Source organism: Mauremys mutica, chromosome 6, assembly GCF_020497125.1.
Source record: "Mauremys mutica isolate MM-2020 ecotype Southern chromosome 6, ASM2049712v1, whole genome shotgun sequence".
NCBI classification, from domain to species: Eukaryota; Metazoa; Chordata; order Testudines; family Geoemydidae; genus Mauremys; species Mauremys mutica.
The window spans coordinates 21,084,746-21,111,302 of NC_059077.1; the positions used below are offsets into that span (position 1 = coordinate 21,084,746).

The 26,557-nt window shown below is 41.1% G+C and overlaps 1 protein-coding gene across 1 annotated transcript in view; it reads right to left on the reverse strand.

Annotated features, from left to right (window-relative positions):
- Positions 1 to 397: 397 nt before the first annotated feature.
- CPLX4 (complexin 4) overlaps positions 398 to 26,557 on the reverse strand; it is a 30,422-nt gene continuing 4,262 nt past the window's right edge. Inside the window, exon 3 of the mRNA XM_045020405.1 lies at positions 398 to 625. Within this exon, the coding sequence (XP_044876340.1) occupies positions 398 to 625 (228 nt within the window). The remainder of the gene's footprint in view (positions 626 to 26,557) is intronic.

Sequence of the window (26,557 nt, forward strand, 5' to 3'; positions counted from 1 at the left end):
AAGACCTGATTTCTGGTTTAAAAAAATTGAAAACCATTCTTATAAGCTTTTTGATGTTTTCAATAATTTTTTTTGGAAAAAAGGCAGCACTTTTTGCAAAAAATAATTTGACAATTTTTCATGAGAAATGTTGTTTTTGAAAATGCCATTTTTCCATGGAAAAAATTTGTTTGAAAAATGCTGACCAGCTCTAGATTAGTGCTATTTAAGCAGGTACATTGCTTACATTGATTTAAATCTGGAGGTTTAGAAGCCTCTCTCTCTCTCTCTCATATATACACATATTGTTTTGTAACTATATGGCATTCCATCAATTTTGCTTGTACTGTGCAGCAACCCCCATGATACAGTATTAAATTCATATGTTCACAAAAACTCTCAAGCCCTGGTTTCTCTTTCACATGACACAACATTTCTCTTCAGCTGCTTGCTTTATTTCAGTGAAAGTGGCTTGAGCTTTTTCTTTAATAGTGTCTATATCCATATTCTGAATGTTCTGTAACTGTCCAAGGATAGACTCCTTGTCTTCTTCTTCTACTTGATCCTCTGCCACCATTTTCTGGAGGTCTTCTGGTAAATCCACATCATCACCAGCCATTTGTATCTGGTTCTCATCCATTTCACTCTGTGAGGAAAAACAAACATAGTACATTCCGTTACGACAGCACACTGCCTTTGCTAATATACGTCCTGATCTATCGCTTATCAAAGTCAGTGGGAGTCATTCCATTCAGTGGGAATAGAAGCAACCCATGGGCACTTCAGTCAAGATTTTTAGACACAAGAAGTAAATGTTGGTGTCTAGCCTAGGAAACCATAAAGAGGCCTGATTTTCAGAAAATGGTGAGCATGTGCCCTCTGAAAATAGGTCCCTGAAAAGTGTTTCAAGTAACGATCAAAAATTGAGGCACTCAATCACTTGACACTTTTGAAAATCTTGGCCCTCACTATTAATGGAGGTGATAAGTTGGTACCCTGTGTGTGTGATCTATCTATATCAACAACATCATCAAAATCAACTCCCATAGCTAACCTGCAGTATAACTCACTTTTGGAAGCTTATTCTTTCAGCTGTGACCTACAGATGACATGAAGCTATATTTTTAAATATTTTCTAGGCTAAGAAGTCTATTGTGCGGGTGGTCCAGAAGTCATTAGCTTTAGAGAAATTGTGCTGTCATTTTTTTGTCGCAACGCTTACAAAGTATCGATTAGATCCTGAAAACAAAGCCAATGTGCCAGTTTGCACAGTGCAAGTGAAAGCTGGAAAAAATATATTTGAGAGGATGGAAGATAATAAAATACAGGTAGGAGCTGATGAAAAACAGTCCAATGAAAAAAAGTCTCATTCAGTTACATCATGTAATGGCAGACGGCTAAAAAGTGACAAGTTTTTAAAGTGCTTATTGTTAGGATATAGCTATTCAGGCCTGTCTGCAAAGGCCTATACTTTAAGAATTTAGGTGTATTCTTATCACTTAGCTAGTTATAGAAACCAAACAAAAACAAAAAGATGGCCGGAAAGCCCCCCCTGAAAATGTGCCGCCACAAGCACGTGCTTGGTTTGCTGGTGCCTAGAGCTGGCCCGGGTGGTGGGATATAATTTGGTTAAATAACCATGTTACAGTACGTTAGGATTAGTTAGTTAAATTTCAGTAAAATGATGAGTCAAGGTATAGCTAAGCAGAACTCAAGTTTTACTATATAGTTTTCAGTCAATCAGGAAGTAAGGGGGGATTGGGAACAGGGAATGGGGGTGGGGGAATTGGAATCATGTTTTGCTAAGGGGGGGAATGGGAGCAGGGATGACTCTGTGGTGTCAGAGCTGGGAAGGGGGACACTGAGGAAGGAAACTGGAATCATGGTTGCTGGAAGTTCACCCCAATAAACATCCAATTGTTTGCGCCTTTTGACTTCGGGTATTGTTGCTCTCTGTTCATGCGAGAAGGACCAGGGAAGTAAGAGGGTGAAGGAATAAGCTCCCTAACATCTTGGTGCTGTGACTCGGATGCATCGCATCGGATAGGTGAGTGGCAGCCTGTAAGTCCCCCTCCCCAACAGTCCGCGCAGCTGCTTGGAGGGGGTATAGTGAACTCTCGTGATGGTAGTTGCGGGTTCTGGCAAGCCTGGGTAAAGGATTTTTTGGATAAATGGATAAGGAAGAACCAGGGCCCATACTAGGTGCGGGGGTCAGCCTGGGATGAGATTAAAAAAGGAAATGGAGGAAGTGTTAGGGGACCCAGAGGGATGGGGGGTGGCTGAGGAGCCCACCCTCCTTTGGTATATGGGTAGTGAAAGAAGGTCCCTGCCCATGGGGACTGGATGCCTTCCAGGGAAAGGAGGCACTTCAGTCCACTTGTGAGAGGTTTGAAGTAAGGGCAGCATTATGGGAAGCTGCCAGTCATCTTTCAGGTTTGGTGCTGTTTCAGCAGGGGCTGCTGAAGGGTTGTAAATTAGTTAGGGTGGTTAAATATGATTTGGCATAACAGGGTTTAGAGTCAGAAGCAGAGTTAACAGATCACCTTTAGAGATAGGAGCTGGGACTTGGTCCTGGGAGAGTGGAGGAAAAAAAGGTTCAAAGTGAAAAATGGCAGGGTTTGCAGGAGCAGGTAACAACCCCCACTCTTCTCCCAGAGCCAGGATGAGAACCTGGGGGTAAGAGTTCCCAAGTGTTTCATCCCGAGGAGCCTAGTCTTGGTTCAGAGCCAACTATATCCTTTTCTTCTTTTCCTTCTTCTTTCTCTCAGTTTACTTAATTTGCTGCTGGTAGCCTGTACTTTAAACTGACCTGACAGGCTTAATTGGTTTCTTTCCACCTCTTCCCCTCCTCTGCCCCTGCCTTTCCACACTTTTGTTTTTCCAAAGTTTTAATGGAGGGTACACTTTGGATACTCATGTGAAATGTTTTTGGTGTTTTGTTTTGTATTGTTTTGTTTGGGACAAAGTATGATGGAGGTCTGCCATATTCCACTGGAATTTTGGGAGTGACAAATTGAATTGATGGAGACAAATGTTTTACTGCCTTTTGAACAGTCTCAAGGTAAAGACAGCACAGGTTAAGGCAGCTGCGTGGCAATAACTGTACTTGGTGGCTGAGTTGTTAGAGACAAAAGACACTACCTTAAAGAACTAAATATAGGAGTAAGTGATTTAAAGAAGTAAGTGAAAAGTTACAAATACCTTTTGCAAAGGTTGCAAAGTGATAAGAATACACCTAAATTCTTAAAGTATAGGCCTTTGCAGACAGGCCTGAATATCTATATCCTAACACTTATATGCCAATGCTAGAAGTCTAAATACTAAGATGGGTGAACTAGAGTGCCTCGTCTTAAATGAGGATATTGATATAATAGTCATCACAGAAACTTGGTGGAATGAGGAATATCAGTGGGACACAGTAATACCAGGGTAAAAAATATATCCGGAGGACAGAAGAGGTCATGCTGGTGGGGGAGTGGCACTATATGTGAAAGAAAGCATAGAATAAAATGAAGTAAAAAAACCTTGAATGAACCAAATTGTATCATGGAATCTCTATGGATAATAATTCTATGCTCTAATAATAAGAATATAGCAGTAGGGCTATATTACCGACCACCTGACCAGGATGGTGATAGTGACTGTGAAATGCTCAGGGAGATTAGAGAGGCTATAAAAATAAAAAAAACTCAATAATAATAATAATGGGGGATTTCAACTATCCCCAGATTGACTGGGTACATGTCCCCTCAGGATGGGATGCAGAGAAAGTTTCTTGACACCTTAAATGACTGCTTCTTGGAGCAGCAAGTCCTGGAACCCACCAGAAGAGAGGCAATTCTTGATTTAGTCCTAAGTAGAGCACAGGATCAGGTCCAAGAGGTGAATATAGCTAGACTGCTTAGTAATAGTGACCATAATATAATTAAATTTAACATCCCTGTGGCAGGGAAAACACCAAAGTAGCCCAACACTATAGCATTTAATTTCAGAAAGGGGAACTACACAAAAACGAGGTAGTTAGTTAAACAGAAATTAAAAGGTACAGCATCAAAAGTAAAATTCCTGCAAGCTGCATGGAAACTTTTTAAAGATACCATAATAAAGGCTCAACTTAAATATATATCCCCAATTTAAAAAACACAGTAAGAGAACCAAAAAAGAGCCAAGGTGGTTCAACAACAAAGTAAAAGAAGCACTGAGAGGCAAAAAGGCATCCTTTAAAAAGTGGAAGTTAAATCCTAGTGCGGAAAATGGAAAGAGCATAAACTTTGGCAAATGAATTGTAAAAATATGATTAGGAAGACCAAAAAAGAATTTGAAGAACAGCTAGCCAAAGACTCAAAAAGTAATAGCAACATTTTTTAAAGTACATCAGAAGCCACTGGACAATCAAGATGCTAAAGGAGCACTCAAGGACGATAAGGCCATTGTGGAGCAACTAAATTAATTCTTTGCATCAGTCTTCACGGTTGAGGATGTGAGGGAGATTCCCAAACCCGAGCCATTCTTTTTAGGTGACAAATCTGAGGAACTGTCCCAGATTGAGGTGTCATTAGAGAAGGTTTTGGAACAAATTGATAAACTAAACAGTAATAAGTCACCCGGACCAGATGGCATTCACCCAAGAGGTCTGAAGGAACTCAAATGTGAAATTTCAGAATTACTAACTGTAGTTTGTAACCTATCATTTAAATCGGCTTCTGTACCAAATGACTGGAGGTAATGTGATGCCAATTTTTAAAAAGGGCTCCTTAAAAAGATGACCTCGGTAATTACAGGCCAGTAAGCCTGACTTCAGTACCGGGAAAACTGGTTGAAACTATAATAAAGAACACAATTGTCAGACACAGATTAACATAATTTATTGGGGAAGAGTCAACATGGTTTCTGTAAAGGGAAATCATGCCTCACCAATCTACTGGAATTTTTTGAGGGGGTCAACAAGCACGTGGACAAGGGGATCCAGTGGATATAGTGTACTTAGATTTTCAGAAAGCTTTTGACAAGGTCCCTCACCAAAGGTTCTTAAGCAAAGTAAGCTGTCATGGGATAAGAGGGAAGGTCCTCTCATGGATTGGTGACTGGTTAAAAGACAGGAAACAAAGGGTAGGAATAAATGGTCTGTTTTCAGAATGGAGAGAGGTAAATAATGATGTCCCTCGGGATCTGTACTGGGACCAGTGCTGTTCAACATATTCATAAATGATGTGGAAAAAGAGGTAAACGGTGAAGTGGCAAAATTTGCAGATGATACAAAACTACTCAGATCCTTCCAGGCAGACTATGAAGAGCTACAAAAGATCTCTCAAAACTGCATGACTAGGCAACAAAGTGGCAGCTTTGATGAAATTCAATGTTGATAAATGCAAAGTAATGCACATTGGAAAGCATAATCCCAACTATACATATAAAATGATGGAATCTAAATTAGCTGTTACCACTCAAGAAAGAGATGTTGGAGTCATTGTGCATAGTTCTCTGGAAACATCCACTCAATGTGTAGCATCAATCAAAAAAGCGAACAGAATGTTGGGCATCATTAAGAAAGGGATAGATAATAAGACAGAAAATACCATATTGCCTCTGTACAAATCCATGGTATGCTCACATCTTGAATACTGCATGTAGATGAGGGCGCCCCATCTCAAAAAAGATATATTGCAATTGGAAAAGGTTCAGAAAAGGGCAACAAAAATTATTAGGGGTATGGAATGGCTTCTGTACGAGGAGAGACTAATAAGACTTGGACTTTTCAGCTTAGAAAAGAGACGACTAAGGGGGGCGGGATATGATAGAGGTCTATAAAATCATGACTGGTGTGAAGAAAGTAAATAAGGAAATTTTATCTACTCCTTCTCATGACACAAGGAATCTTAGAGATTGTCTAAGTGTTTCAGTGTTTGCTAAACAGGAACACGGAACTCTTATGCTAGAATAAGAATGTCCACACATGGAGTTAATCAGGAACTAATCCATGGGTAAACAAGCCTTAAGAACAAACTTCTTCTACCAAAGGCTCCTCAAAAAAGCACATCAGCATGAGAAGGCGCTCGCATACCACAGTGATGAGGGTGGTATTAGATCCTATACAGGATAAAATAATTGGACAAATTCTTCTCCATCTTCCTTAAACCAAATATACAAAACAAACTATATTTAGGTCTCCAGTCAGCATCTGTCTATGACAGAGGTGGGCAAACTTCTGCCTGCGGGCCACATCCGGCCCATGGGACCGTTTTCCCCGGCCCCTGAGCTCCTGGCTGGGAGACTAGCTCCCGGCTCCTCCCCTGCTGTTCCCCCCCCCCCCCCCGGCAGCCTCAGCTCACTCCACTGCCGGCACGGTGCTCTGGGCAGCAAGCTCCTGGGGCAGCACAGCTGCAGAGTCCGGTCTGACCCGGTGCTCTGTGCTGCGCGGCGCGTGGCTGGCTCCAGCTGGGCAGTGCGGCTGCCTGTCATGGTGCAGCCATGTCGTCAGCCACCGGTGCTCCAGGCAGCGTGGTAAGGGGGCAGGAGGGTTGGATAGAGGGCAGGGGAGTTCGGGGGTGGTCAGGGGCCGGGAGTGTGGATAGGGGTTGAGACGGTCAGAAGGCAGGGATCAGGGGGGTTGAATGGGGGCAGAGGTTCCAGGGGCGGTCAGGGAGAAGGGGTGGTTGGATGGGGAAGGGGTCCTGGGGGGGCCATCATGAAGAAAAGGGGGGGCTGGATGGGGCAGTGGGGGAAGTTACGGGTGGTTAGGAAGAAGGGGTGGTTGGATGGGGCAGGGGTCCTGGGGGAGCAGTCAGGAAGGAGGGGGAGTTGGATGGGGCGGTGGGGGGCAGTTAGGGGCAGGGGATCCGGGGGCGGTCAGAGGACAGAGCAGGGGGGGCTGGATAGGGGGCAGCAGCAGGCCCACGCCTGCCTGTTTGCCCCTAACTGGCCCTCCATACAATTTCTGGAACCTGATGCAGCCTTCACACCAAAAAGTTTGCCCGCCCCTGGTCTATGACAAGCTGAAAGTGAGGGGCTGTATTGTGCATAATCAGAGCACTGGGGTAATGGGAGGACTTAGACAACAAAAGAGAGGGTGGAAGTTGGGCATACGGCTGAGAATGCAAACGAGAGACAAGGGAAGGAACTAGTTAAGCAATTAAAGGGAACGAAATGTAGCAAATACTATACACGCTTGTTTCCTGCTTGCCTGCTGAAAAGCCCTGCCAATGGGACTATGTCAATTTTTCAAACAATGGCCATTTTGTTCAAATTTTATGGTGAATTCTGATGGGTTCAGCATTCAGAAGAGCAGGATATTTTGACACAGTTCACACATCAAAGATAAGCATTAATGCCTCATTATATCTCCAAAATGAAGCATGACAGTGGCCAAGGCCTAATCTGCATAAGCAGTAATGCTGTCAGCAGAGGTGTTTCAGAGAGTGAGGGGGTTCCGGTATCTGAATGACTGTATGAATGAATCAGTGTAAAAATGAATGAAAGAATGCACATGTGCAGTGGACATTCAGTCTCAGTTCTATAGCAAGGGAGGTCAGATTGGCTTACCCAATTGCTTAATCATTATTTACTGTTACAGTTTTCCGTGTGATAATATATTTGATAGCTTTGTTTACCTCAAATCTGATTTTTTTCATAAGCTGTTAAAATAGCCTGGACAATACCAGAGTTAATATGATGCAAATAAAATCAACATGCCATCTCGCGGCTGCTTGCAAGAAACAATAGGAATATGATTTGCTACCACTATTATAAACAATATTATAACAAATATTCTTTATAGAGTTAACAATGTGTTAATAGGGAAACTTTTGCTACAAAAGGAGTTTCTCTTCTTGAGGTTCTTCCCAACCAGTAGTATAGGTGGATGAAGGCAGACTTCAGATGACAAAAGTTACCCTAAAAAATTAGGCAAATTCCCATTAACTAGGCAGCCATAGATTTCCCAACCTTCAGAACTGTAGCAATAAATACATTAATACTACTCCATAATGAATTATTGTATATTAAACCCATACATGCACATGTGTATACAGTACACTCAGTCCACCTCTACATAGTCAGTCAATGGTGGGGTTGAACCAAAATCCCAGGACTGAAGATCCTGGACTGTTGAAGTGTTTGAAGTCTGGTTTCAGGAGGCAATTTCTTGGATTCAACTAGTCTCTGACTATAGTGGGCCAAATTTTGAAGTGATGCAAGCAAGTACAATTCTAGTGAAGTCAGGGGAATTGCAACTGCTTACACCAAATCTGTATTTGGCCAAGTGGCTGTTAATCTTGCTTAGAATTCCAGTAGGGAATAGACTACCAATGGTAAACTAAGAAGAATATAAACCTCAGCCTTCCTTTCAAGGCAGCTTCTCAGAGCTCCAGTTTTCCTACTTTGATTGTTTAATGGAAATTTAGTTTAGATTTCTGGATTCTACTGATTTGCATAAGCCTGATAGAAATAATAAGGGATTTGTTCTATTAGAAAATCAGACCAAATTTTTCAGTGGGAGGTAGCTAGTGCCCAACACTTAAAAAAAATCAGTTCTATCCTTCAGGTGCCTATATACAGAATTAGGTGGCCAACTTTAGCATCCTGTTTTGAAAGTCTTGCCCTTAATAGCAAATTCATTTTAGAGCCTGCTGAAAAAAAAATGAAAATATCCTTTGTAATACATTCATACCAAAACCCACCAATCCTGGCCAGTGAATTCTTCTTCATGATTTTACATGGAAGGTGCTCAGACACTATGAATAGGTGCCAGTATAAAATCCTAAGATAGATAGGTGGAAACATTGTTTTCACTGGTGAGGAAAGCATGGACTTCAATATTTTAACTGGGGAAAGCATAATGTTACTTGGAGGCTTGTGGTCTACTGATGAATCACACACTACTTTCTACATGACTCTGCAAGTGCTTTTCAACACTCACTTCAGGACTTGCACTTCTGAGAGTATAGAGGACATTAGCCACCGTTTTGCCTTAGCCTACTTCCTTTAAAGCAGCATCTGCTCTAAGCCAGAGCCCTGATTATGGACCTTATACATCAGTGTAATTAGCAATCATCTAGTCTAACCATTCAGTCTGATCAATTCTATTTAAAATCAAAGCCAAAGGGATGAAAGATCACAGACTAATCCATAGGGGAGCCAAACGATCTCCTCAATATCATTAAGCAACAGACTACATTTAGGTTTATCATTCTGTCATGTGATTTGCCTGTGCCTAACGTACAGCGGTGCTTGGATACGGTGACACTGAGCAGAATTCAGGGTTGTTTCAGTGCTCTGCAATGGGCAGATGGCAATTCCAGTTAGAGTGAATCTGCACCTACAATGAAAGTTGCATTCAAAATCTGACTTCATGAGGGCCGTGGCTGTGTGCTGGGATTGCCGAGGGGAAGCAATTCTGCACCCCCAAGCACTATGGCACTGCTGTAGCCTCAGGGTTGCAGTTACACTGTGCACAGTGCACTCCCACCTTTTTGTGGAGAAGAATGCCTGGCAGATTTAAAGATCCACTAGCCCTCTCTCCACAAACTCCCTTTGCAATGGAGAAAGATCTCACCTCCCACCCCTGCAGAGCTCCATGGCGCACAACTGGTGTGTGGAGCCTGCATGGAATCCCCAAATCTTACTCCTCTTTCTACAGCAGAGCTACATCGTTCTGCTAGGCGAGGGCCTGAAGAGAGAGGATTTGGTCCTGCAAGGGAGTCCAGTATGTGTTTTGTACAGACAGTTCTCTGAAAACTCAATGCTCCAAATTCTCCGCTTCAGAAAAGTTTCCCTTTGTGCTTTGACAATATCTATGAGGCAGAATGAGATTATGTAGCATGCAGCATAATGTCTAGCAAATCCCTTATTTTGAGAATAGTGCAGTTATTAAATTGAGTCAGTGATAGTCTGGCTCCAAAAAACAAAAAGGTTTTTAGGGATTATGAGGCTGCATGTAATTCATGACATGTTTCTTTGGTTCTTCATGCATTGTAAGAGGAAAATGTATTCCTTTTCGAACTTAAAAAAAAAAAAAGAGAATGTAAGTGCATCATTTTATAATGAGCCTGTTATATGGATGATGCTTAATGACATCTGTAAACCTTTTCCTTCAAGTGGCAATGACTGAGAGACTCTTCATATCCAGCAACCAGGAATCTGCCAAAGCAACGTCAATGGACAGTGAAAGTGCGGAGATTAGATTATACTGTACATTTCAGCTGCAGTCCAGATGGTGCTTAGAATGATATTTTGCACAGTCTTACATAAAAGCTGGGGGGGGGCGATTTACATTTCACTTCTAAAAATATTCATGACAAAAATTCAAGAAACTGACAAAGTCCCACAATTCTTTCCCTCTCCCTTGACCATTTCATTCTGACATTTTGCCCAGATCTCCTAATTTTTCCTACAATTTTTTCCACCTGGTTCCTCACTGCCACCTCAGACCTTCTTTTTAAAGAAGCTATAAGCCATTCATGTACAGCTAGAGAGATGTCATCTCCCCACCCCCTCCCCCCATTTTTTTTGGGAGGAGGGGTAAGGCAACAAGAAAGATTTTCTAGCCACTTCCAAACGACCTGGGCACAATGAGTAGTGAGATGTACAGTTACTGATTTGAGTATGCCAGTCTAGGCTTTAAATGTGCAAGAGATAAACACAAAAAATCAGAGCTAAAAATTCCACTCCACGGTCTTATTACTGCACATTCAATAACACAACACAGGTGGGAGCCAAGGAAAAGCACTGTCCAAGATGAAAACAAACCAGTTTACTTTTCAGAGGGTAGATTATACTCCTGGGGAGAAAAGAAGAACAGGGCACCAGTGGATAAGGGATGATGATGACTCCAAACCAGATTTTGATGCCAGTTACAACAGTGTAAATCCAGACTTCATGAAGACTTTTGTGGTTGGTAGTGCTAGAGATGCCAGTGAATAAGGCACTGGATTGGGATTTAGGACACCCGGGCTACATTCCCATCTCTGTCACTAATCTTGGGCAGGTTGTCTCATCTCCATTATCCTTTCCCACTCTGTCTCTCATCTATTGGGACTGAGAACTTTGCAGGGCAGAGATGGTCTCTTACTATATGTCTGTACAGTGCAGCTCAGTGCAATGGGATCTCAGTTGAGCCACTAGGCACTACTATGACAAAAAAATAAGAGGGTTAGTTTGATTTACACTGGCATAAAGCAGAACACAGTCTAGGCCTACATTTAAAAACAAACCCATCTGATACAGAAGTCCAACAGAAGCAAAACTATGCATCTCTCTTGATCTAGCACAGGACGCAGTATGTTGGATTCTCTCCCTGGCTGTGCCTTAATTAAAAATAATAATGCAATACCATCTCTGTCTAACTAGCAGCTATAAGTCAAATACTGGACCATAACATTGAGACTTGACATCGCAGGTGCTGCTCAGATGTCAAATTCAGAGATGCAAAAATATTTTTTAGAATCAGATTTGGTATAATTTAAAATTAAAATGTTAGTTTCATCAATGTCTTTGAATTTTCAATCTATTTTTCTAGACAAATCACAGTAGGCAGCACACAGCAACATATGTACAGTGTAACAAAGCTTACTAGTCAAGGTATTGAATCCACACTGTTCTTCCACTGTTACACCAGCACAACACTGAAGTTAGGTACTGATGAATCAGGTCCCCCAATGCAATGTTTAAAGCAGAGAGCTGTGCTCTTCCCCTATCTCACAGAGGATTCTTTGCTGACTACTGATTAGTTCCCTTACCGTTATGCTTTCTTTTCCTGTGCAGAGAGGGATAATCACCTCCAAGTTTCTTGGCTCCTCTGTGCATGCAGTCCCAAAGTGCCTCATCATTATTATTAAATATTTATATCTTAGCACCCAGAACCCCCAATCAGGACTGGGGTCTCATTATGCCTGGTGCTTTACTTTTGTTATTTTACCTTATACATATTAGGAATGCCAAGTCCCGTCTTCTCTATTTTGCTGAAAGTCTTTCTTAGAGGAGCCAGACATATAAATCTGGAACTTTCTCATCCTTCAATTGAAGTGGGAAGCTATAGATTTTTATTTTTTTTTACCCAAAGAGCTTTTCTTCAAACTCTTATTCAGTCCATTGAGTTACATAGGTGTCAGACAACATTTTAAACAGTCTGAATAAGACTTGCTTCCCCTCACACATCATCAAGGTTTCACCTTGCTTGCTTTCTCTAACAACATAATCCTCAAGTATCAGAGGGGTAGCCGTGTTAGTCTGGTTCTGTAGAAGCAGCAAAGAATCCTGTGGCACCTTATAGACTAACAGACGTTTTGCAGCATGAGCTTTCGTGGGTGAATGCATCTTCTTGCATCTGAAGAAGTGGGTATTCACCCACGAAAGCTCATGCTGCAAAACGTCTGTTAGTCTATAAGGTGCCACAGAACATAATCCTCACAGCTCTCCAGTCATCCATGAAGTCTTCGAAGAAAACCAAGAGACACAGGCCTGACTTTCTAATGTAAGTAACAAGCAGCAACCTTTTTTTTTAAAGACTCTCTGAATACATTATAAAAAAACAATAGTAGACCTAATTTTGTTTTCATTGTTGATCATCTTTAAAATAAATTCCTTTTGTTACTGGCATTTTGTGGTTGGTTTTGGAATTACCTTGGCTGATCAAATATCTCCGGTTAGCTGTATATTTATATCAATTGCTCAAATTAGCCTAACAGTCCCATGATGATGATGTTTGAAAAGAGACGCTATTTAGTACACAATTTTGGAGGTCATAACCTAAGTTAGGGTAACAGGAACTTTCCTCAAATGATGAGCTTTTTAAATGCAACTCATGAGGTATCTCCTATTTTCACCACCTTTTTGAGGCCTAATCCTACAAACTTGAGACTTCAGTGGGACCATGTGTGTGGGTAAGAAATACTCAACTGAGACCAAGCCCAGTGTTGGGTAAAAAAAATCAATTATTAAGCTGAATCCAGTTGACAGTATTAAAAAAATGCAGTAGAGACAGATCTTACCTTGGAAATAGGTGATATGCTGACTACTGTGGAGAGGCAAAAGTTGTCAACAAATCATACCTCTCATGGATGAAAACAACGTTTCAGTGACAAACCTAAGCTGACAATTCTGTTAATAGGATTAAGGTTCATTAAGGAACTGTTTTCTCCTATAAATCTGGTCCAAATAGCATGGAGCTTTAGGTTGTGCACTGATGTGGGGGCCCTTTTTAATCTTGACGTTCATTATTTTATTTACACCTTAGGATACTTTTTGATATTGTTAAAAATTTACGCCTTTCAGTTCAATAGCTTGTTATTTAGATTCAGGCCAATGTTTCCACCTGGTTAATGCAATTTGGGCTGCCGTATTACCTCTTTGAAAGTATTATGCAGTGCTTTAGAAGGATAATGAAGGGGTATGCTTTTGTGGGAGAGATAATTTGAATCTAATTCTTTGTTTTTTCCAGTGTATAATTTATATATTTTTTTCTATGACCAGAGGGAGGAAAGGTGGGTTACAACCAAGAAAATAATAGATCGTGTAGATGTGCAGATCCAAAATGGTGAATCTTGCAACACTTACCCAGTTAGGCCCCAATTCAGCAACGCATGTGCTTAACTGTTTTGCTGACTCAGAGCTTCTGCCCTTACTTGGGCAGAACTCCCATTATTGTCATTGGAAGTTTGATCAGAAAGGACTGAATGAAAAATGAGGCCAGAATCCTACAATGAGCACTGGGGACATCCATTGGGCTCACTGGGATTTTGGACAGAGGGGTGTGTGTGGGGAGAGGAGACCACCTGTTTAGAGATTACTGCAGCATCAGGGCCTAAGTATTACTAGGGTTGCCAGCAGTCTAATCACACAAACCCAAACACCCTTGCCCCGTAGCCCTGCCTCGCCCCTTCTCTGAAGCCCCATCCCTGCCCCCAACCCTTCTCCGAGGCCCTGCCCTGCTCACTCCATTCCCTCCCCCCCCACCCTCACTGATTTTCACTGGGCTGGGGCAAGGGTTCGGGAGAGGGTGCAGGCTCTGGGCTGGGGCCAAAGGGTTTGGAGTGTGGGAGGTGGCTCCGGGCTGAGCCTGGGACATGGGTTGGGGGACAGGAGAGGGTGCATGGTGCAAGCTCTGGGAGGGAGTCTGGGTGCAGGAGGGGGTTCAGGGCTGGGGCAGGGGATTGGGGTGCAGGTTCTGGGAGGGAGTTTGGGTGTGGGAGGGGATTGAGGGCTGGGGCAGGGGGGTGCAGTCTCTGAGAGGGAGTTTGGGTGCAGGAGGGGGCGAGGGGGACGGGCTCTGGCTGGGCAGTGCTTATCTCAGGTGGCTTCTGGTTGGTGGCACAGCGGAGCTAAGGCAGGCTCCCTGCCTGCCCTGGCCCTGTGTTGCTCGTGGAAGCAACCGGCATGTCCCGGGGGGTGGGCAATGGGAACTGTGGGGGCAGTGCTTGCAGGCAGGGGCAGTGTGCAGAGACCCTCTGTTGTCCCCCTCCCCCACCTCCTGGGGGCTGCAGGGACATAAAAAAAATTCTTTGACTACACCAGTGCTAGGAGCCTGGTAACAAACAAGAACTGTATTTGTTCATTTTTTAGCATAAATTTGATCTAGTTGGTATTACTGAAACCTAGTGGGATGAGATTCACACTTTTGGGCTATTAAAATCAATGGTTATAACCTACAGACGCCCCCCGACTTACGCAATTGTTCTGTTCCGGAAAGCCTTGTGTAACTTGAATTTTGCGCAAGTTGGAAACGTATACCCATACGTTACGCAAAAATCTCTGCAACTTGAAAACAATTATGAGGTAAGTCAGTCGGTAGCAGGAATTAATCAGAAAAATGTGACTAATTGGTAATTGTTTAAGAACATTTTACTAGATGCCCCAAAAGACACAATTCCATAATCGAGGAATAAGGCTGTGCTGGTTAAAAAAAGGGACCTGGTTTAGAGGGGAAGTGAAGGCAGCTATAAGAAAATAATGTACAACAAAAGGAAGAAAAGTGAAGCTGATAGTAATGAATATAAATCAGAAGCTAAGGAACTGTAGAAAATTGATAAAGGAAATACAGGGACACAAGGAGAAATCTACAGCAAACAGAGCTAAGGACAATAAAAAGGAGTTTTTAAAGAATATTACCAACAAAAAGACTCCTAACAGTGGTATTGATCCATTACTAGATGGAAATGTAGAATGATCAATAATAAAGCAGGAAAGGCAGAAACATTCCATAAATATTTCTGTTCTGTATTTGGAGGGTGGGGGCGGAGGAGGAAACAGATCATATGCAGTCATATAATCTGATCACACTCTGCATTCCACTAATATCTCTGGAGGATATTAAACAGCAGTTAGACATTTTTAAGTCAGAAGGTCCAGACAGCCAGCTCTTTTAAAACTCTTGGATGCAAGTTAGGTTGCTGGGCCATTAATGCTGATTTTCAATAATTCTTGAAGCACTGGGAAAGTTACAGAGGGCTGGAAGAAAGCTAATGTTGCGCCAATATTTAAAAAAGGTAAATGGGATGACCTAGGTAATTATGGGCATGTCAATCTGACATTGATCCCAGGCAAGATAATGGAGCAGCTAATATGGGACTCAATTAATAAAGAACTAAAGGAGGGTAATATAATTAATGCCTGTCAACATGGTCTTAGGGAAAACAGATCATTTCAAACTAACTAGATTCCTTTTTTGATGAGATTATAAATTTGGTTGATAAAGGTAATAGTGATGTGTTTCTAGTGGGGTCCCATGGCGATCGGTTCTTGGTCCTACACTATTGGACATTTTTATCACTGGCCTGGAAGAAAATATAAAATCTCTGATAAAGTTTGCAGATAACAAAAAAATTGGGGGAGTGGTAAATAATCAAGATGACAGATCACTGATACAGAGCAGTCTGCATAGCTTGGTAAGCTGGGTTCCCGCAAACAATGTGTGTTTTAAATATGACTAAATGTGTACATCTGGGAGCAAATAATGTAGGTCATACTTACAGGATGAGGGACTCTATCCTAAGAAACAGCAACTCTGAAAAAAAATTGGGGGTGGCAGTGGATAATCAACTGAAGATTAGCTCACACTGCGACATTTTGGCCAAAAGGACTAATGCGATCCTTGGAAGCAAAAATGGGAATCTTGAGTAGTAAAGATGTTGTTTTACCTTGAATTTGGCACTGGTACAACCATTGCTGGAGTACTGTGTCTCATTCTGGTGTCCACAATTCAAGAAGGATGCTGATAAATTGGGGAGGGTTCAGAGAAGAGCCACAAAAATTATTAAAAGATTAGAAAATCTGCCTTATAGTGAGAGCCTCAAAGGAGCTCAATCTATTTTAACAAAAAGAAGTTAGCGTGTGACTTGGTCACAGTTTACAAGTACTTACATGGGGAACAAATATTTGATAATGGGCTCCTCAGTCCAGCAGAGAAAGGTATAACAATTCAATGTCTGGAAGTTGAAGCTAGACAAATTCAGACTAGAAATGAGGCAGACATTTTTAACAGAGAGCATAATTAACCATTGGAACAATTAACCAATAGTCATGGTGGATTTTACATCCTGGACATTTTTAAATCAAGATTAGATATTTTTCTAGATCTGCTCTCTGAATTACTTTTGGGAATTCTATGGCGTGTGTTATGTAAGAGGTCAGACTAGATGATTACAATGGTCCCTTCTGACCTTGGAAACTATGAAACTAAGACTTAAGAAGTGTTAGTGCTGTTATTACAATGGAGAAATCCAATGAAAAGCCACAAGTGAGATAACTTTCAGAGTCTTAGGCTGTGATTTTAGGTTTAGGATCCTTTGAATATCCTAGTCTAAGGGCTAATATAAAATTTTCGCTTTCTAATAGTTCACAGATGTATCATTCAATACTGAAGAGCTGAAAGGGAGTAGGTGACAAACAAAGAAGGCCAATTTCATTTTTACACGTCATTTAAAAATAATCCTACCACATTTGACAGCAGCAGTTTTATTGCTGTCACTGAGCAATTAAAGTCAGTCAGCAAGTTTTCAGTTATGGAGAAGGGTATATATTTTAAATGATAGATTGGATCACTAAAAAAAAATTGGTTTTACATCTGGTAATGAACAAGGTTTGCCAAGTCATATAAAGAAAGATGGCATAATTTTATGAAGCTGCAAGTTTTATATATATATTTATTTTTAAACAGGGCTATTTGCTTTTAAAGCTGGTGAGTTTTAGGTACCAACAGTTGGTTATGCTTTAAAGTAAGAGTGATGTAATGTTATGAAAAGGTCACCAGAGGGCCTTTAATGGCTAAAGGTTAGTAATAGACTATCTAACTGCACTACATACAACACACAGATTTATATTTGCTTTTTAAATAATACATTTGTGTGTTTTTAATCATTTTCTGAAGCGATATGGTTTTGTTTTCTAAATGACAGATCAGTTTGAACTACTTTGTGGTTAGGTTCCCAGCTTTTTTGTTTTGTTTGTTTAAAAAAAAACCAAACATTTTTGATGTTTTGGAAGGGCATTCTTTAAACCATTGGGCAGAGGTGGCTGTAACTAAGTTACTTTTTTTGTAGGAGGTAGATGTATAAAATATAGTTCAGTTATAGGTCAGGGAACATGTTTTTAAATTCTCCATTTAATTCATAGACCAGCAGACTCAGGTTTTCATGCAAAAAAACGAAGAGTTTTTGAATTACATTAAAATATTAGCTGAAGCTGGCTGTGCAAAGTGTATGTAAACTTCCTTACAATATTTTTGCCTTGGGAAGGCTCTCAAAGAGGCTATTTCAATAGTCAGGGTGCTGTTTCTCTGAGACAGTGTGATGGTACACCAGTAGGGTTTTATTTATTTTACTAGCAGACCACTGGAGATCTATGAATGATGCAGGACTCTCCAAAATCCCACACGCAGCACTGGGTAACTGTGTCGAGCCCACAGATTGCAACTTTCTTAAAATGCTTTGTGCTCATGAATGCCTTAGGGAATTATTTTGATTTTTTTCCCCCACTATAGAATCTAACTCCCTCCAGCCTCATTAGTGCCATCAAATACAGAGTCAGGGTGGAGACAGTGGCACACAAAAGAGCTACCAAAAAGTGCCTCCCCCTGGGAAAGAAAGCAAATGAAGACATACAGGCTGCCCTCGAGACTGCTTAAGGATACAAGATCCAACAAAGGCTTGATGAATTTGTGGCTGTGTGGTGCTTTAATGAATGTTATAATATTCTTCAGGGAGACTGAGAAGTGGCAACAGTAAATTTCTTAAACAAGACAGTTCACCTACTCACATTAAGCCAGATTATTGCAGAAGGTTCTCTTACAATTGCAAGTAACAGTGGTTAAAAGTACAGAGGTGGGTGATGGGCCTCCTAAAGCAATCAACACTCATGACATGCAGTGGAACTGGAATTGTTTTAAGAAATCTGCATGATAAGTTTAGTTTTGCTGGTCGACTCCTGTGATTTATGTCAGCGTGGAATACCCCAGAGAGTTGTTAGAGGGAGTCAGACAGCTACCAGTTGTGGTCCATTTTTCAGACCAATGAAAGATTGGTTTGAACAATGTCACCATGTTTGAACAGCACTTTGGATCTCAATCATAGTCCTGTAGCATGAAACTGGAGACCTCTTAACAGTGGGTGAAGAATCTCCACGAAAAAGGCCTTTATTTTGTTGCACAGTGAACATTACTACAGCATTCTTAATGGGAAAACTTTAGTTGGTGAAAATTTTTTACTACAAGTTCTGCTTCCTGACTTTTAGCTATAAAGGCAAACATTCATGCAAAAACTCACAAGACCTGTGCAGGTCTTTTATTCCCAATTTTACCGACCAGGGAAAGTGATAGGCCACTGCTTACCTTGTGCCTTACCTTCACAGAAAACAGGCAAACAGTAGTTTATGTATATGCTGATAAAGGAAGTACCTGAATCACTGAAGAGTTGAATGCCACTTCAGAAAGGGTTATAAGGTGGCTAAAATTTTTAGATCGGAAGCTCTTTTGGATAGGGACTGTCTTTTTGTTTTGTGTATGGTCAGGACCAAACACAATAGTAGAGTTGTGTTGGAAATAGTTTTTCTGTCCTATGAATATTTTTAAGACTTAAATTTTTCCTGTTTTGAATCAGGACAAAATACCCAAATCTAAAAAATATTAATGAATAATTATTTTGTTTTGGATTAATTGAAACATTTTGTTTCAATAATTTTGAAATGCTTGTTTAGATTTAGATTTTTAAAAATATTTTTTTCAGGCTAGTTAGCTTAAACATTGAAATGAAAAGTTGTGTCAAAAAATGTCAAAACCAAATTATTTTTTTTAACAATAAAAAAAATGGACTCTTTTCAAGTCTGGATATTTGTCCCTGTTTCACAAAGTTTCAATTTTGATGAATTGGCAAGTTTTGATGAAAAAATTATCAAAAAATTTCCAACCAGCTCCATGCAATAGGATCTTGGACAATAACGGGGTCTCCAAGGTGCTACCACAATTCAAATAATTAATGACAACAACAATGACAACATTTGGCATTTTAGCCAAGGAACCACAGAGCCATTTTAGGAAGCACATCAAAATGCACCTCTGCCAGAACAAGAAACTTCTTGTTGTACCTCATTGATATATTGGGGAAACCTGAATAATACATAAACAAGGCAGACATTTATATTTAACTCCCCTGCCATGATTCTTACTAAATTTCAAAATTGTTTTTAAATCAGATAAGTTTGGGCAACAAAAAACGCCCCCAACAAAAATCTGCTAAAAAACCCCTTGTCTAACTCTTCCTGTATGTTTATTTTTTTCCATCACCTTCCAGATCAAAGAAAAGAAGGGACACCAAGTGACTTCAGTATTTTTATCAACTTTGATCAGGTTAAATCTTTCTTATTGTTCTCAAATAAGCAAGAACAAAACTCATGGCAAGAAGTCTCATACTGCTAGCTAGAGCTGATGGAAATTTTTCCACACAAAAAGATTTGAATGAAATAATGGCCTTTTTACAAATAGTTTTGAGAAAAAAAATTGACAGATTTTTTCTTCTGTTTTTTTGGTGAAACTTGCCATGACTCGAATCTATATTTTAGACAAATTTTATCAAAATTGTTTAAGACATTATAGAAAATGGACTCCCCCACTTTTTTTCCACCACAAAGAATACACTATTTTTTGTAAATAAAATGTTTCTTAAATAAAATAAAATAAATAAAATAAAATAAATATTTTAATAAAATGTTGGTAAAAATATTGTGAAAAATCAATGAAAACGAAAAAATTAATCTGTTCAAAATCATGGAAAATAGAACTTTTTGTTTTGTTTTTAAAGTGTGACATTATTTTCCTGGGTTTTCTGACCATCTCTATTGGTACCCTTCAGCAGTGGTTATGCTATTACAGTAAAAACCCCATTTATCCAAATAAAACTGAGGTAATGGAATTTATTCTGGTAAATGGAAGTGTCAATAAAAGTGGGAGTTTTTCCAGGTAAGCGATGCTCACAGAAGAACGTAATCTAAATTAGGATAACAGAAGCATTTGGATAAGAGGGGTTAATATAAGAGGGGCTCAACTGCGTTAGATTTATTGCTGACATCCTACATTTTCCTTACCCATTTCAGTAGTTAGCACATTCTTTTTGCACAGGAAAGAAATGCCATAGACTTATTTTTTCTTCCCAGAAAAATCCATTCCCAAATCCGTGCTTTGGCAAAGTTAAAATTACAAGAGCTGACAGCTCATGGGAAGATTTTTTTCTTAATTTTTCTTTAAGTTGGGCCTTAATAAGGTGGTTGCCCATAGGCCCATGGTTGACTCTTTATTCCCTGCTGTTACATAACCTCTGTGATAGTAACCCTGAGCAATTATGAATGAAGTACCTTGGCGGATTAATAATTTGTTAGTTGAGGGCATTTTGAATGTGTTGAACTCCCTGTTGATTGCTAATTTCATTATTGCTGCTTAGTTAATATAGAGAACAAAGTTGCATGGAGACTTCTCAACATGTAATAGGCCATCATCCCAGATAAATGCCTTTACCCAGTAAAAGAAGACTGCAGGAAAATGCTATGCGTTTACTGCTACAATAACCTGACATTTACATACATTGCACTAGTTACTAGAACTTTACTTATAAGGCCTTGACTCAACAGTCATATGTTCGATAATATGTATCTTGATTCAGCCTGTTTGAATCCTGGGTCGAGGGTAGAGTCCACCAAAACAAAAGAAAGCCCACCCTCTCAGGTGAGAGAGGGGCCACAGAGCCAGAAACTCAACTGATTACAAGAGACAGAGAATGAAAAACAGGGATAGGGGTACAGATCACAGGATCAAACAAGGAATCCAGAGGAGGACAACAAGCAGAGAACTCAAGACAATGCCCCCTGTTCCAAAAAGGTGCCAGTTGATGCCATCCAGAGGAACTCTTGACAAAGGAATATGCCCCTAACTGAAAGCTATATTTGGGGTCAGGAAGGAATTTTCCCCTGGGTCAGATTGGCTGAGACCCTGAGGGTTTTTTGCCTTCCTCTGCAGCATGGGGTACAAGTTGCCTGCCAGTTTAAACTAATATAAATGGTGGATTCTCTGTAACTTGAAGTCTTTAAATCATGATTTGAGGACTTATCTTTGAAAAATCATGGTGATCGGGGAAGGTTCCGGATGACTGGAAAAAGGCTAATGTAGTGCCCATCTTTAAAAAAGGGAAGAAGGAAGATCCAGGGAACTACAGGCCAGTCAGTCTCACCTCAGTCCCTGGAAAAATCATGGAACAGGTCCTCAAGGAATCAATTCTGAACCACTTAAAGGAGGGGAAAATGATCAGGAACAGTCAGCATGGATTCACCAAGGGCAAGTCATGCCTGACTAACCTAATTGCCTTCTATGATGAGATAACCGGCTCTGTGGATGAGGGGAAAGCTATTTCTGGTCTTTAGCAAAGCTTTTGATACAGTCTCCCACAGTATTCTTGCCAGCAAGTTAAAGAAGTATGGGCTGGATGAATGGACGGTAAGGTGGATAGAAAACTGGCTAGATGGTCGGGCTCAATGGGTAGTGATCAATGGTTCCATGTCTAATTGGCAGCCGGTATCAAGTGGGGTGCCCCAACGGTCGGTGCTGGGGCCGGTTTTATTCAATATCTTCATTAACGATCTGGAGGATGGTGTGGACTGCACCCTTAGCAAGTTTGCAGATGACACTAAACTGGGAGGAGTGGTTGATATGCTGGAGGGTAGGGATAGGATACAGAGGGACCTAGACAAATTAGAGGATTGGGCCAAAAGAAATATGATGAGGTTCAATAAGGACAAGTGCAGAGTCCTGCACTTAGGACGGAAGAATCCCATGCACTGCTACAGACTAGGGACCGAATGGCTGGGCAGCAGTTCTGCAGAAAAGGACCTAGGGGTTACGGTGGACGAAAAGCTGAATATGAGTCAACAGTGTGCCCTTGTTGCCAAGAAGGCTAATGGCATTTTGGGTTGTATAAGTAGGGGCATTTCCAGCAGATCGAGGGATGTGATCATTCCCCTCTATTCAGCACTGGTGAGGCCTCATCTGGAGTACTGTGTCCAGTTTTGGGCCCCACACTACAAGAAGGATGTGGATAAATTGGAGAGAGTCCAGCGGAGGGCAACAAAAATGATTAGGGGGCTGGAACACATGACTTATGAGGAGAGGCTGAGGGAACTGGGATTGTTTAGCCAGCAGAAGAGAAGAATGAGGGGGGATTTGATAGCTGCTTTCAACTACCTGAAAGGGGGTTCCAAAGAGGATGGATCTAGACTGTTCTCAGTGGTAGAAGATGACAGAACAAGGAGTAATGGTCTCAAGTTACAGAGGGGGAGGTTTAGGTTGGATATTAGGAAAAACTTTTTCACTAGTAGGGTGGTGAAGAACTGGAATGGGTTACCTAGGGAGGTGGTGGAATCTCCTTCCTTAGAGGTTTTTAAGGTCAGGCTTGACAAAGCCCTGGCTGGGATGATTTAGTTGGGTTTGGTCCTGCTTTGAGCAGGGGGTTGGACTAGATGACCTCCTGAGGTCCCTTCCAACCCTGCGATTCTATGATTCTATGACTTCAGTAACTCAGCTAGAGGTTAGGGGTCTATTACAGGAGTAGATGGGCAAGATTCTGTGGCCTGCAATGTGCAGAAGGCCAGACTAGATGATCACGATGGTCCCTTCTGACCTTAAAATCTGAGAGTATTAATCTATCTAAAATCTCAGAAATTTGGTATAGTTGAGGACCAAAAACCCTTGTATGTTGTATTTGTACACAATGGCTATTTTATCCAACATGGAAAAAGAATCTCTCTACGAATCTTTAAAATGCTGTGAAGTGATCTTATTGGCGCCTCACAGGCCAGCCCGAATTGTGAGCCTAATTGTGGGAATGTGGATGGAAATTTATAAAATGGTCCAATCATCTATAATAATAAATGTTGATGGGAAAAGGCAACAGATGACCAACTCTGCCAATTACAGGCAATTTAACCATTTTTAACCTTCTATCCACTTTCCTACAGTTAGGCTCACAATTAATATGGACTACTAGACCCCAATGCACCTGCATGGAGCCCCATTTACATGGCTCCCCAATGCCCTTTCTATTATGGGCCTGATCATGCAGCCTTAAATTACACAAATAGCCCCACTGGAAACACATGATCAAAAACTGCTGGACTGAGTCCTATATCAACAGCATTTTGGAACTTGCTTCATCTCATTCTATTCTAAATGTGCTAAGTACAAAGACATATACAAATATAATGAGGCACAATTAACGGATCTGATCCCGGAAAGCCCTCCAGGTGGGGGAAAAAAGTATAAAATGAGAGACAACAGGTGGATACAACAAACAGATGTGGGGAGCAGGAGGTAACGGTGACTCAATTATGCTAAGTGTCATGAGGATTAATACATTCATTTCAAAGGGTCTGACATTAAAATTACAAAGATAATTGTAATTAATATTGCTATACCACCCACTGTCCCTGTACTCACTTTATACGGAATATGCCAGAGAACCATTTATCTTTCTGCACTAGGCAAAAAGTGTAAAGATTTTATAGTACTGATTGATGCAGCAGATGTTTGATTCTGTATAAGATACGGAGTTGGTTCCTGGTCTCATTAAAAGTATTTTTCTGACCACAGTTTATTACAAGGCAGTCTTGGAAGAGCAGATCTGTGTTGTAATGTAAACTCAGACCTTTGCATGAGGAAATGAAGATGTAAAGCTGGCTTTTAAACTTTAAGGAGTCAGTTGCTCACACAGTACACAGAAATGTCCAGTACAAAAAGGCTTAAGGTGAAGAAACTAAGCATTACATCCATGCCCAGTCTAGTGTAGCTGTTCACAGAGCTATTAGCTCCCCAGGAAGGCTGAGTGGCCCAGAATTATTTGTAGGGCTTCGTAGCCTTCAGAAAGAGGGTTGACTAGGGAATCAAAGGGAAAATACATATTACCAATGAGGACAAATCAGTCTTTTAGAGCAAAGGGAATAAAAGCTGAAATTTCAAGCAGAGAATTGGCAAATTAAGTTAACCAAAGCAATCTTTAGATCTTCCTGCAGAGCTCTCCTAACCCACCAGACAAGTCCACTAATAAGAGAAAAAAAATAAGTTCAGTATCAGAAAAAATTGATTACTAGCTCAGTTACCCCAAGTACTGTGGAAACCCGCCCAGGCCTTCTCCACCCAGGGCCGGCTCCAGACCCCAGCGTGCCAAGCGCGCGCTTGGGGCGGCATTTTGCCGGCAAGGTGGCAGCCGGCTCTGGCGGACCTCCCGCAGGCATGACTGCGGAGGGTCCACTGGTCCCGCGGCTCGGGTGGACCTCCCGCAGACGTGCCTGCGGAAGCTCCACCGGAGCCGCGGGACCAGCGGAACCTCCGCAGGCACGTCTGCCATAGGCTGCGGGATTCCTAGAGCCGCCCCTGTCTCCACCTCAGCAGGTGGCAGTGACTTATGGTCCACAATATTCCACAGTGATCTCTAAGGCCTCGTCTCACAGAAATGTAGAAGGAAATAAATACATTTTGCTACTTTCCACAGGCTGAAACCATAGCAAAACACTACAACTATGAACTCAGAAGTGACTAGAAAAGAAAAAGGTGTGGTTGCAAGTTCTGATTAGTGGAGATGAATCACATACTTGGGTCAGATTGGTAGCCGCTGGAGGAGGCCAGGCACGAAGTCAGAGAGAACAGGCTGGAGTATCAATGAATCCCTGTCAATTTTCTGAGCAACTATTTCAGATACTATGATTTCACATTGACTTAACTCTATGGTCAGACATATATACATCTTTCTACATATTCATTTGGATACCAGTCTGGGAAATGCCACTGTCTTAAGGGTTAACCATGCTATCTAAAATGCTCCTGAAGCCATCACAGCTTGCCCAGGCTGTTAGCAATGTTCCAGATGTCTTTGTTGCTTGACAGCTTTTACTTCTTTTGGGGTTACCTTTTGGTTTCTCAGTTAATATTTGATTAGTGGCATTAGGGACAGGGATGGGAGAAGGAGGGACTACCCATTGCAACAAACTTCTGACCTTATAAGAATGGCAAAATAAATGAAACTCAGCATTCAAAAGGTTCAGGGGGGGTTGAACCTAAAACACTGAAGTGGGAGTTTGCAATGCCATCAAAATGCTGAAAGCCCTAGTTTTCAATGTTATTGTGTGTCTCTTGCTGAGCATTGGCCCTCTGTTCAGTGCAGTACAGAACAAAGCTAGAAATACGCTCATTCCCCCATATTTACAGTATAAGTACAGCTGTTAAAACCTAATAATTAAGTCTTAGCTAAATCATGTAATTTAACTGCAGACTCTGTAATACAATAGTCCAGCAGCAATACTTGGTATACAGCCTCTATATGAAGCTTTAAATTTAAAAAAGGCTCCAAATACCAATTCAGCTCCAATTTTCTCTTTTCTTCTTTTCTTTTACTGCCAAAGCACTCTGCTTACAGACCTTCCAAAATTCTCTCACTGAGAGTAACAGGAACCTAAAGCCACACAAGTCTCACCCACAAGTTATGCTCCCCTTTTCTGCTTAATCATACATACCAAGAACCAAGGGTAACATTTTCAAAAGAGCCTATATCCCATTTTCAGAAATGACTAACACACTTATGACCTGAAGTCTCATTGAAAAAAAATCAGTGGAATTTAGCCTCCACAGTGTGTTTGTCACAAAAATAAATAAATTAAAAAAAAAAAGAGGAAGGTAGGCTCCTAAATCACCTAGGTTCATTTGAAAATTCTACCCCAAATATTTAATTGTGGTGATACCCGGTAATATTGCAAAGGGCCGTTCACCCCCATTATTGTAGGTGGGACAACTGGAGTAAGAAACCACAATATTATTTTTAAAAATTATTTCAGTAACACTATTTTATCATTAAACTATTTTTCACGCCTATAGGGCTGCCCATCTGAAGTAGCTCATATAAATATTAATCAATGAAGCCGCACAATAATCCTGCGAGGTAAAGTGGAGAAACTTGGGCACAGAGAGATTAAGTGATACTATACTGGGTCCCAAAGCAAGAGGCAGGCTGTGGAAGAGCCAGGAATTAGAGTGGGTCAGAAAATGCCCCCTCCCCTCCCCCATGGATAA